The sequence below is a fragment of the Patella vulgata genome, chromosome 4 (genome assembly GCF_932274485.2).
Source record: "Patella vulgata chromosome 4, xgPatVulg1.2, whole genome shotgun sequence".
NCBI lineage: Eukaryota > Metazoa > Mollusca > Gastropoda > Patellidae > Patella > Patella vulgata.
Window position 1 is genome coordinate 20151635 of NC_065882.2, and position 13824 is coordinate 20165458.

At 33.5% G+C, this 13824-nt stretch overlaps 2 protein-coding genes across 2 annotated transcripts; one reads left to right on the top strand and one right to left on the bottom strand.

The window, feature by feature from the left end:
- Positions 1–3116, top strand: LOC126817842 (lim and transglutaminase domain protein ltd-1). Its single transcript, XM_050545003.2, has 3 exons — positions 1–248; positions 1325–1787; positions 2940–3116. The coding sequence occupies exons 1-3, from the start codon at positions 1–3 to the stop codon at positions 3114–3116; spliced, it is 888 nt and encodes a 295-aa protein (XP_050400960.2).
- Positions 3097–7150, bottom strand: LOC126817444 (polypeptide N-acetylgalactosaminyltransferase 1). The gene is made up of 2 exons (XM_050544423.2): positions 7021–7150; positions 3097–4990 (listed from the first exon to the last, which is right to left on the bottom strand). Exons 1-2 carry the CDS (start codon positions 7035–7037, stop codon positions 3238–3240), a joined length of 1770 nt encoding a protein of 589 aa, XP_050400380.1. The 5' UTR covers positions 7038–7150; the 3' UTR covers positions 3097–3237.
- Between the last annotated feature and the right edge of the window lie 6674 nt (positions 7151–13824).

The window sequence follows — 13824 nt, forward strand, 5'->3', positions numbered from 1 at the left end:
ATGAGTATATTTCATCCATTTCAGATTCCACAACAGTATAGTTATTCCTATGAGATATTGTTAGACAGTCTGCTTACTGGTTTGAGTACTGATCTGGAGAAAGTTAGATCTATTTTTATCTGGCTGGGTAGTCAGAGAATTAAATATTTGGACGATGTTATGAGCGACATTAAAACACCTTTTGGCTACATGCTTTATATGAAGAATGGAAATGGAACATTCGCCGAATTTTTCGCACAGCTTTGCAGGTTTGACAATATATTTAAAATTATATGGTTTACGCACGAGGGGTGACGTTCATAGTGACAAAGTAACACTAAGTTTTCTGTAGAATCTTTTCTCTCTCTCCAAACGATTCGCATAATTAGGGGTTTCGGTGGAAATTTTATATTTGCGAACTAGCCCAACTTATCATTTGGTTTGCATCCCATCTTTCGTTAACAGTATCCCAGGGAATGTCTGTTGTCGTGTCTAACTCTTAAAGAACAATATTGGTGTCAGCCATTATCACATATGTGTGATAGAACTATAGTTAAACACGTTCCAAATATAATTTTAACACAGAGATCATTTCTACGATAGATGCGCAACGAAGATTTGAAGAATCGTAATGACATTCAATTATTTTTCTTTGAATTGTCAGATATCCTCTCACAGTCTCATATAACAACTTGGTCTTTGAAGAAACTATCGTTACACATCTATCGTAGATATGATCTCTGTGTTAAAATTATATTTGGAACGTGTTTAACCAGTTCTATCACACATATGTGATAATGACTGACACCAATATTGTTCTTTAAATCCACGCGAAGGTTCCCAAACACAGGTGACAATAACCTGTGACCATGGCACGTACAAGGGGGGTGGATACCCGAATGGTTAGCAGGTTAGCGCTTCATCATAAAGCCTGTCATTGGGTCAACTGGCGTGGTTTCGAATCCCCGGTTGTACATGACAAGGAGTAGGGTCGCCTGTCCAACCTCGTGGGTTTTCTCCGGGTCCCCCAGTTTCCTCCCACTGCTAAACACGCCTACGCGCAAGCAAATTATTGAAATAAAGTTGAACCATATGTTAGTCCCGAAATGACCTAGTTTGTGTCGAGTGGACGTTAAACCCCATTTCTCTCTCTCTCTCTCTCTCACATAAAAATCTAAGATTGAAACCACGATACCCAAAAGAGCAATGGTGGGGTCACTGGGCCCGAAAATCCATACACTAAGAATCGCTTGTTAGAATATAGAAACAGATGTATCCAAGAAAATGATATCTTTTATTGTTAGAGTTATGACCAATTTAAAACCGTGGTTTACTCTTTTTACAGATTTATAAATATACCATGTGTTATTGTACGAGGTATTGCTAAAGGGGCACGATATGAGGTTGGGGATGACGATCTATATGACTCGAGAAGTATCTGGAATTGTGTTTTTATAGACGGGGAATGGCGAATCATCCACTGTCATTGGGCTTTCACTGGTCTTGTTGGATACAACCATGGGAGATGGACAACTCTAGAAGCGGAAAGTCGTGGAATGATCGATCACCAAAAACCATCGGGTGGTTATCAAGTCTTTGGAATTGATGAATTTTACTTTCTTACCGATCCTGACGAATTTTGTTACTTTTGTTTACCAAATGAAGAAATGAAAAGATGGCAGTTAATGGAGAATCCGTGGACATACCAGAAATTCGTCTCCGTGCCGTTCCTGCATGAATCCTTTTTTCTTTATGAGATGAATTTAATGTCCAGAGAAAAAGGGGTGATTCAAGCACCGGACGGGCAGGCTGAGATACGGTTTAAAAATAACTTGGATTCCGAGATGTTGTTCAGTTATAGATTGTACTACGATGAACGTTTACCTTGTAAAAGCACCCAGGACACGTTACGACTGAAAGGCTATTCCTACATTTACACTGATAGACACAAAATTTCTTTTGTAGCCCGACTTCCTATTACTGGTATTTATAAACTGAGTATACGGGCTGGATGGACGCGACAAGAGATCGTCGCGGAGTTTCAGATCCATTGTTCCAGTCCATTTCCAAATTGTGTACCTCTGCCCAAAAATCCTATTATTGGTTTTGGATACAACCTTCGTACCAAGACTAATGGTTTGATTTTACCATCTGTTTACCAAGGGGTTGTTCTAACTCCGAAGAATCTGGAGAAGATTTTCCAGTTTACGATATCTCCTGGAATCGCCGTTAACCCAGTTTTATATCACAGATTCTATAACCACCAAAAGCTCCAAGAATGTGTTAGTACCAACGTGTCTGCAGACAACAAACTGACTATTAAGGTGGTCATTCCAATGGAAATTGCTGATGATAAACTAGTTCTAGAGATTAACGCGAGAGATAAGAAACGATCACGCCCGTGTAGAAATGTTTGTAATTATTTGATTCAGTCAAAGACAGAACAGAAGACTGTTAATGTAAGTAACATTAAAGTTGTATTTGACATTTATTAACAACATGTAAGTGTAATAGATTTCGCGGAGATGAAAAGCGTATCAATTAAACAAGTGGCTCCCCAACATGTGCTTTCTAACATAAGTGCTATGCACAAGGAACCAAGCCAAATCGGGTACCAAGCCACACCGTGATACTGGTTAATACCTCTCACTTTAATAAATGTAATGTTTTCTTGATAGGCATTTATTAATTGATCAATATTAACAAAAGCTACAATTTTATTGATACACTATTACTGTGTTTATTACTAAGCGATGTTTCGACGAGGAAACACTCGTCTTTATAAAATAAATGATACAAATATGTCAGTGGTAGACAAATAATAGAGAATATGCAGCAAATATACAATGTGCTTGATTATTATTTAAATTAGATTTTTGGCTGAAGGTAGGGTGTACTTCTTGGGAAATTTCCTTAAAGCAATTATAACCATTTCAATTATTGTGACTCTGGTATTGTAGGTACCTTCCCAGGGACAAGCAATAGACGTATACAGCAGAGGCGTACAACAGGGTTTGATAAGTGAAATCCTTAATTATAGACGACCAATCAGAATAATCCATGACATCATGAAAGCAACATTTATTTTATTGGGAGAAGAAGAAGAAAAACTAGAGGTAAACCTTTTAATTTATTAGTCCCAATACTTTACAGGTTCCGGTTGTTTTAAAGTTCCCATCAAGTTATAATGGGCACATCATTTCGCTGGATATCCAATAATATTCATAGTTGACTGAATCGGAATATTATTGTATGTCTTCAAGCAATTTTCTTGATGCATCTCGATGCAAAGCTTGATTGGTGATTAATTTTTGATAGGTGTTTATTACACGGTTTTAAAATAGCAGATTTATAACTATTAGCGATACACAATTTATTATCAAAATACGGTCGGATTTCATCATCGGAATATTTCCAATATTGATATTTGTTGTCAGCATCACATGTGTCAAAAATTAAACTAGCGTTTTTGATGGTCAAGCACCGATCTTTACATTTAAGTCTATCATTAACAACTGATACACCACAAGCTATTTCCTGTGCATTGGGAATAAAATTAAGCGTTTTCATGTCTGTACCTACACTCAATGAAGAACTATGACTATGCAGCATGTAGAAGGTAGTATTCGTTTCTGGAATCTCTAACTCAGGCAGGACATTCTCTAGGTACCATTTAAAGGGTTTACATTTCAGCCTTTCTTTTAAGGCCAAAGTTGACCTAAGAATGGTCGTGTCCACCTTTGGGAGAAGATTTCCTCTCACTAAAACACATTTGGTAATGGGTAGATAGTCCCCCATCCAGGCTTCCGCCATTAACGCCACGTTATTCAAAGGATTATTGGTAAAAACGTAAGGATGCGCCTTATAAACATGGCCAATTGTTGAACATCTACATAGAGCAAGACCACCGCCACACAACCAGCTTTTAATAGCTAGATCAACATCCTCTCCACCCCAACCATTAAAATAATCTCCCATACCCCCAATCTTAAAAAAGTACTCTCTATCCATAGCGAAGACAGCCCCCATTAAAGATGGTAGCGGAATTGGGTCGGTAATATTGTATTTTTCTAAAACTGACTCTGGGAATGATCCAAATAAGGAACCGAGAGACCAATTAATGAGAGATCTTATGTTATCCCCAACACCGCGTGCTTCCATTGTGTCGGGTGAAAGAACACCAATCTTAGGGGTCACAATTCTAGTTGTATCCTTAGCAATGGCATCTAGTAATGGTTCTATCCATCTACTGCCCACTTCACAATGAGAATCAAAAAAAATAATGACGTTGCCTTTAGTGTGCCGCGCTCCATAGTTTCTTGTTGAAGCTGGTCCCATTGCATATGGTGTACGAATTACTGAAATGTGTTTAAAAGGACTGAGGACACGCTCTAAAGGTTCCAGTAAATATTCCCGGGTACTATGGTCATCAACTAGTATTATTTCGTGTAAATATTTTAATGGTGTCCTTTTTAATATTCCGATAACAGTTCTAAACAAAGTTGACCACGGTTCGTTTATAAACGGTATAACTATGCTGACTTTCATATCAGGGGGGATAAACCACTTGTGACCTTGGCATTGTTCGGATGTATGATAGTTAGTAGTTCTATCTAGTGGTATTGAATGACTCCTGGTTTCATTAAATCCTGGATATTTCGGGTCACCCTCTTTTGGAAATGTATGATGGATCAAATATATCAAATAATCCACATCTATATTCTCCAAGGAATCTTCGGATTTTAGTTCCGGCGGATTTGAGTACAACGTTTCACTATTGTTTAGTGATTTTTCACTGTTAAAAGTTTGAAGGTTTTTCATTTTAGATTCCATAAAAGGCTTGCTTTTAGTCACTCTTTTTGAAACAAAATTATGTTCTTCACTATCAACCCCGGCTTCGTGCATTTGTACGGCACTTTTCAAACCATCATTTATTAGATATAGTAAAAACATGACGAGAAGAAACCAGAGAATTAAAATACCCTGGCGTGATGTTTTAATTCTCATGAACCTGAAACAGAAACGAGAAGAAAACAAATGCTTACTTTTAATGTAATGCCTTATCTGCGACTATTATCACCAAAGTACCCAACAAGATAGGCCCACATTATGCAAGAGATGGACAGAGAACAAGCTAAAGAAAGCGTGATTTTCCGTAAAAATCAGGGGCCATAATCCAGGAAGTTACGGTCCGATATGCGTGAATATCGAACGGAATTGAGATCGTTGGGATATAAACACATGTTTTAACTTCATTCAAAATCGGAAAAAATGTGACTAGCCTTTTACCCATTCCATGAGATCCCTACCCTATTAACCTGTTCCATAACAACCATAACCCCTTTACCGATGCCATGGTAACCCTAACCATTTTCACCTGTTCAATAGTAACTCAAACCCTAGCTGTTTACTTTTTACAATTAAAGTAGCTAAGTCTCTAACTCAGTATCATCCAAAACCTTCGACAATGAAAACACGAATTATTTGTCATATATAATCAAAAGATGGGCTTCTGATATCCAATATTTAAGACAAAATAAACATTTTACGATTGGTACACGAATCGTGTACCATAATGCGATTCAGTGCAATTTGTAACAAGCGACTCGGAAGAACGAGGTTAGACATTTTCCACAAGTCGTGTCAAACGGTGACCCCATATTCTTATCTGGAGAGAATGCGCAATAAATACTATCGGTGTGGACTGGAATAACCAGACGCTAGAGATTTCCATTCGATTGAGACTTCTGACGTATTTCGCCGAACAGAACTGCTTTGAAATTAGAGTAAAAACGGAAACGATTGAATGTAAATCAGTTTATTTACATTCATATTACATTATTATATAAGTTGCGACCCATTTGTGTCAATTTGTAGGTCCCAAATATTAGAGATTTAGCTCCTTTAACATTAGATACATCACAGATTTTAAAATATATCATTTAGTTGCTAAACAAGAAAATTAAGTGGAATTAAAATAATTCCATTTCACAAGACAAAGTGTAAATTATAATTATTATTATTATTATTATTGTTCGATTTATATAGCGCTTCATTACACGTGAAGTGTTTCTAAGCGCATATCACAAACATATACTTCAAACACACAAAAACAATCAAAATCAGGAGAATATAATTAAACACAGCTGCCTGTTAGGCGCTATTATTCAAAGGTTTATATCCAACAAATCAACCGGCTAATCTCTATATTGAACTCAGTCGAGGTATTACCTGATGAACACCTACACCAAGTAGAGTTCAAAAATAAAAACGAAGTTTAAAAGAATCAACTTCATTAACAAAAATTAAACAATCAAAAACTAAACTGATAAATCAAATTCAAACGAAACAAATAAAACAAAGAAAATGAAAAGAGCAGTTCATTACCATTCTACATTAACAAAATAAAGGAAATCAACTTGTGAAAATTTGTTAAAAAAAAATAAGAGCAAAGTAACACTAATGTTAATACTTTTTTAACGAACACATCATAAATATAATTAATTTTACCTATAATATCTATTTCAGAAATCAGACTTTATTTTGCAAATAAAATAATCCAAAGAGTTGTGTACGACCATTATATTTAAACAGTATATTATGCTGTTATATATATGATAAAGTGAAAGTGATGAGAGTTAGAATTAATGTTAACAATTTGATAATTACTATATTTAATTTGTTAAATGTTGCCCTATGATAAAGTTGGATTCTGCTTTCTCTTGTTCAATCCATGCATCAACTGTTTCTATAGTTATGTCTAAAACATATATTATAAAACATCTCCCAAAATAATGCAAGTAAGATTAAGTACTGTTTGTACTAAAATTTTTACAATTCATATAATGTACATAAAGTAATAAACCATTAAACATGGTCAGGAACAATGTCTTATTTAGAAAATTAAACTACAATATATTAGGATGGCAGTCGGAAGTCTGTGTAAATACAACAATTTATGGAATACATGTATAAAGATTTTAAATACATCTGATTTAATCTTAAAGATAAAAGCTAATAATAAATATCACTTCTCTATACCTGAACATCTTGTACATCTTGTATAATTGAATTATACCTAAATTCACCTGGATAATTCCTTTACAAGTGAATTACCTCGACTTTAGGCCGTACTATTATTTAACATACGTCATGTGACGTTCAGTAAATTCTCAACTGCTGTTGTATATTAGTCAATATCGCCCAACTTTTAATGAAGTACATGTACATGTATGGATATTTCATTGACAATAAAATAGAAATACATTATAATTTTATAATTTAATCGTTGATATTTCCCGTCACGTATATATATTAATTATATTACATGAATTAAATCTTTGGATTTTAAGTGCAATGGAATGGGGACTGGCATCTGGTTATTTGCTTGGAACAAAAATAGTAATGTTTTGTATTCCCATGCCACCCAGAAATTTGCTTGGTGAATGCGTTTTTGACAACTCTTCATCCATTTCCACAATATCCAGGCTCTGCTTAGTGTCGTTACATGGTTGCCGTAATTGTTGTAAAACTGTGTCACTTGGCCGTTTTGTCAGATAGACTTAGACATCTGTTGCAAAAACAAATTTTATTTATGTAGGAATGTATTCTCGGTTCGTTTATGATTATATTGTATTTGTTAAGGAATTCCATTAACCCTATAAAAGAAGGTCTATAGGTCAGAAATAACAATTCAAATGGCTCGATAATGGCCGGAGTGTTACAGAAATGAATTTTATTAACCAGGTCTATTGGTCATAAACAACAATTAGCATAATAATTATGGTTTAAAGAATGCTGTGGGTGGGGTTCTTGGCTTAATTGTACTGAAGATCACCATAGCCTTTGGTATCTACGTGATATGGTTTATTTATAAGAGAGAGTGAGAAATGGGGTTTAACGTCCACTCGACACAAACTAGGTCATTTCGGGACTAACATATGGTTCAATTTTATTTCCATAATTCGCTTGCGCGTAGGGGTCTTTAGCAGTGGGAGGAAACCGGAGGACCCGGAGAAAACCCACGCCAGTTGACTCAATGACAGACTTAATGATACAGCGCGCACGTGCTAACCACTAAGCCATACACCCCCCCCCTTTTATTTATAAGAGTATTCGCTGCCGTCTTCACCTTACCCACAACTGAAAAAGGTTACTAATTTCTTCTCGACCCACTGAAATAATTGGAATTAGGACAAAATCGGAATTGACTTTGAAAACAGTGGACATTCTTAGAATTTTTGTTGCTTATTTTTATAATTATTTTCACTTATGATTCGTTCATTCGTTACAATGACATTCTTGTACATTTGTGACTTTTTTTTTCCGTATAAAATTCGCCAACTTCAGAAATCCTGAACAGATTTGATCGGGTTTCAACAAAAGCCACCGCCTTCAGCAACCAACCGTCACTTAAAAAAAACATAAAATAAAAATAAGACGCAGATTTAAAGACATCTGTTACTGTATCCAACACAAAATGACTCGGAAATCAATGCACTTAGCTACTATCTGTCAGAATATTTGCTTGCAAATAACATAGGTCAATAATGGCCGTTACAACAAATATCATTTAATGTGTATATTTGAGGTTTAAAATGTAGGTCGACATATAATCAAAAGATAGAAATGAATATTATGTCACTGGGATCCCTGCATTAACTGTGAAAAGTGGGCATATTATGGTCATTGTCCGTGACACTCACACAAATGTAATTGGTATGCCAGTACACTGAAAAAAACCCTGTGTTGGATCTCAACACAAGAACTTGTGTTAAAAATATTTAACACATGTTTGTGTTGTATTGCATTGCAATGACACAAGTTTGTGTTCTTTTCAATGTCTTAACACAAACTTGTGTACATTTATAAAATCTTATGTGGTTTTTTTTTTCCATATAATTAATTACGTCGACATTAAAGATAACATTTATTATGTTCCTTTATCACATTATGTTTTTTATTTATTGAGAAAATCTGAATGGGATTGGGGAACTGGATTAGGGATCTGGCCTAGCCTATATGTAAAACCACTCTTCCTGAATTTGAATGTCGAGTAATTCACTTGATTTATTTTTTAATATTTCTAATTATCTAAAAGGATATATTAATTATTACAAACATTAAGTAGAAATCGCAATGTATGTATCGTGCGATGCATTTAATATCTCTTTTAAAACAACGTATTTTATAACAGTATACTGATATAAGAGATCAAAGTTCTAGTCAATTATTATCTAAATATAAACTATTTATTTAATTAGATATAATAAAAGATTATTCTGATTCTACTCTTTGTTTATTTTCACATCTTGTCTCAGACAATATACAGAGACAGGTTATTACAATGTCTGCATTTGGAAGTGTCTGATTGATATCGTCCCAATAAACTTGACACATCAAAGACAATAACAATTGTGTTATATCTACGTTTTAAAAAATGTTTGAATGGGCGTGGAAATAGTCGAGTTAATCTTTTTATTTAATTTAATTGGTTCATAAATCGAAATTGGAAATTTATTCTTACCTGTAAATGACCAATTAAAATGAATTACTCTTAAAACAAAGAAAGAAATATTTATTGAAGTAATTTTGCGGTATTAAACCCTGTGGTACTGCAAATGTTAACTGTATTATTAAGCATTAGTATCGAAAAAAGTGATATTGTTGTGAAAAAAGTTTGTTCAGAAAATAAAAATATCAGGTTTGTGATTTTGGTATTTTCTAATACAATGTATTTATAACGCAAATTTTTCGTTTCGGTTAAAACAAAATATACGTCCATTTTAATTGGCCGAAGGATGTGTGACTAATAGAAATATGACGGGCGGACAAACTGACCAAACAGTATATTTCGAGGTATTTGAGGTAAGCTAATTTAATATTATATCATAACTGCATGTGCATAATTGTGTTCTGTTTGATTAAATATTCAAAAAATCATTCTTAGGATACAACCTCGACACCAGTCCGCCCTGAATTGCAATGTTTGTTTTGTGTTCTGGGCGCCATTTTGAATATAATACAATCCAGCGATAGTGTAGTCTAATTCCTTTAAAAGGGAATCCGAATTTGTTAATTTTCTGCAATATCACTTCGGTGGAAGCGGACGTTAAATAAAGCTATTTCACGTACAAAGACCTACAATAAAATCCAGGTGAATTGGGAAAAACATTCATGTATTTTCTTGATGAAGAGTAGCTATTTCAATTTGTAAATGCCCAGTCATCTTAGACAAATAATAATTCCAACTTCAAATCAGTTGTATTTATTCAAATCATACCATGAAGAATTGTATTTTTCCACTTGCATAATAATAAAAACTTGACTTTTATTATTTTATTTCTTCAGGCCAAGAGCATGGAAAATTGGTAATTGCCTTGTATCACTGCTAACTATAAATCACAGGGAGCCTTGGGCAGAAATGATAATATGGTTCTCAGATATGTTACTGTGTACAGACTGAACAGAAAATATTAATACACTTGCTATTACAGTACTGGCCAAATTAATAGCAATTTTTTCTAAAAACGTTGCAGAAGTAACTCACTAAAATTGAAGTATGAATAAAATCATACACCGTGAATATATTGAACTGAATATTCTTACACATAACCATAGGCGTACGGGGAAATTTTTGACGGGGGGGCGGTGGTGGTTGGTGCCCCAAAAATGTAGTTAGGTTCTTAGTATGTTACATAATAATAATAAATTCGCTGTTAAATTGGACACATTCAAGAACACAATATTTTTTTATACAACTTTTACAAAGTACAATTGTGTGCCCAAATTTTCCCAGCATTTGGTTCCCATCGAAAACCATATAAAGGACATTGCAAAAGTCATATCTTACGTATCTTAAGAGATGCCCTTTTAGTCTACCAAATTTATGTTTTTTTTGTTAAATTGCCTTATACATGTATTACCAAATTCGGTAGCCCTTTTAAAAGAAACGCCCGGCACCACATGGAAAATACATTTCTTTAATTGATGTTTGTCAAATTCGATTTCCGCACATTTCGCGTACATAACCACGATATAATGGTCGAACATTACGTACATCAGATAAACTATTTTTAAAGCCCAAAACTGTTCAACTAGTCTCTTTTAGTTATCAAGCACCTGTTTTATGGGATAATCTACCATTTAGTTTAAGATGTTGTACATCGCTATATTCTTTTAAAAAACAACTTAAATCACATTTATTTAATGAGGCTTTTAACTGACTCTGTATACAATTGTTAACATGTCCATAATCTTGTTGTTTATTTATGATTACATTGTCACTTTGTAAAGTGCCCCTGAACATGTTTTATGAAAGGGCGCGCTATAAATATGCTGTAATAATAATAATAATAATAATAATACCAAATTTGGCGGCCATTATGAAAGAAACGCCCGGCACCATATAACAAATACTTCTTTTTTTTAATTTGACGTTTGTCAAATTCGATTTTTCGGCACATTTCGCTTGCATAACCACTCTGTGTTTGAGGAATTTAAAAAGAAATCATTTATAATCCAACGAGTAAATAGTAAAACACACTGATTACGAGATATCGCTCTCAGAAAATTCCCCGATTTTGGGTATGATTTTGTTTGATATATTTATCACTGAACCAAACTGCATTGGTTTCTTTTGCATTTTTTTTAGGGTAAAACATTATATTATCCCTCAACGCCTAATACTGCAAGAAAAAAACCAATTTTGGTATGTAAACCTGTATGAAGCCATGACGTCATAGCTTTTATGGCGTCATAATTGGGACCCAAAATGGCGCCTGGAAATGAGTTGTCGTAACTTTCCCACTGTCTACTCACTCATGTGCTCATCGTTGTATACCAACTATCGTTGAAAAAATCAATTTACGTCGATTTTTGAACATTTTAAAAGCCGTAGTTCGATTCGGCGCCCAGGAAAAGATATAAATATACACCAAAAACATGGCAATCAATCAAGTTGAAGCGTTTTGGCGTAAAACATCTGTTTAGGCGAGATGACGTGTTTTTGGTGTACATGAGTAAGCAATAATGCTACCTGACTAAAATACCCCCCCCCCCCTCTTGCATTCGCATGTAGTCATACATATGAGTCTCAAAATAATATAATATATTGTTAAATTATGCTCTTTTCAACTCCCCCGCCCCCGCCGCCGCCCCCTGCTCAATGAGTTATTTTACTTTTATTCTGCCATCTAAATAACTCTATACCCATGACTGGTGTACCAAGTTAAATCCACATCAAAACCCCATTTGTCGATAAGTGTATTTATAATAATCACTTGAACATCCTTGGAGAATTATATCTATTTAGTGAATATTAATACCAAAGAAAGAAAACAACTCTAAATTCTGAATATAAAGTCATCAAATTCTTTTACAGATCTTATTGTGGAAACCCAAAAGTTATATGTCACCATTGCCTTTTTAATCACATTTTTGTTTTTAATGTCAAATACCAAACCATCTCTAATATTGTTTCATTATATAGAATGCAGTGTAATCCTAAACACTAAAGATTTGGCCTGAAAATTTGAAATAATATAGAGGGATCATCAATAATTAATAGTAACATTCGATAATTATAAAAATGTATTATTGTAGGAAGAAATCAACCTTTATTTTTAAACATTTAGTGAACATTTCGAATGTTAATAAATGGTTTTATTAATTAATCAATTTTTGTTTTACAAATTTTTAATTTTCTCCATTTTGTTTGATTTTTATGCTATATTTATTTTATCTATCTATAATTATTTGCCTGTGCTTTATCTATTAGTTCCCATTTATATACTGTAGAAAATTTTGAATTCCTAATCTGTTAAAGGGACTATTTTTTCTTAAAAGTATTTCAATTTAGTGCATTATTAATGTCTTTAGTGCTTGGTTTGGTTGATATTAAATTTAGATATATTTAAAATGTATGTTTTGGGACCATGGGGTAGGGATATTGTGAACATATATATTATATTCTCAGTTCTTTTTAAGGTTAATTGTAAAAAAAAATTAAATAGCTTTTTTTGAGGGGTGGGGGGATATTGTTATTATTGAACACAATTTTATTAGTATTGAAATTAACTTTTTTGATTAATATTCCAAATGTCTCGGTGCTTTATTTTTCAATTTAAATAGCTACTTTTTATTTAATAATTGGGAATGGGGGGGGGGGGGTATTTTTTCATTGTATAACACAATTTTATTAGTATTGGAATTAACTTTGTTTATTAACCTTCGGGATGTCTGTATTGGTATTAATTAGGCATTAATTTATTTTTTCATATCATTTATTGAATAAATAATAATTTAACAAACAAAATTATTATGTCATTTATCAATAATTACAGTTTAAACAGAACGAATGGAAGGGGTTGCATTCGAAAGGTTGTTATACTGGATATAAATTGGTAAAATACAACACAAGTTTTTGTTATACATACGTTTGTACGAAACAACACGAGTTTCAGAAATTTCAACACAAGTTTCAGAAATTTCAACACAAGTTTCAGAAATTTCAACACAAGTTTCAGAAATTTCAACACAAACAAGTTTCAGAAATTTCAACACAAATAATGTGTAGATTTTCACACAAGTTTTGTGTTGTTTCAACATTTAACACAAGTTTTGTGTTGTTTCAACATTTAACTCAAGTTTTGTGTTGTTTCAACATTTAACACAAGTTTTGTGTTGTTTCAACATTTAACACAAGATTGTGTTGTTAAATAGAGACACCTAACTTGTGTTGAAAATAACACAAGTTTGTGTTGTTTCAACACAAGTTTTTTTTCAGTGTATGATAAATATATTTATAAATAAAATCACAAATTAATTTTGTTAGAACCAATTTGG

What these genes read in the sequence shown, in the direction of transcription:
- LOC126817842 (XM_050545003.2), top strand. Translation starts at nt 1, where the DNA reads ATGAGTATATTTCATCCATTTCAGATTCCACAACAGTATAGTTATTCC. An exon ending in TTTTTCGCACAGCTTTGCAG is followed by an intron (nt 249 to 1,324) that starts GTTTGACAATAT and finishes CTCTTTTTACAG; the next exon opens with ATTTATAAATATACCATGTG. An exon ending in TTCAAGCACCGGACGGGCAG is followed by an intron (nt 1,788 to 2,939) that starts GCTGAGATACGG and finishes CTGGTATTGTAG; the next exon opens with GTACCTTCCCAGGGACAAGC.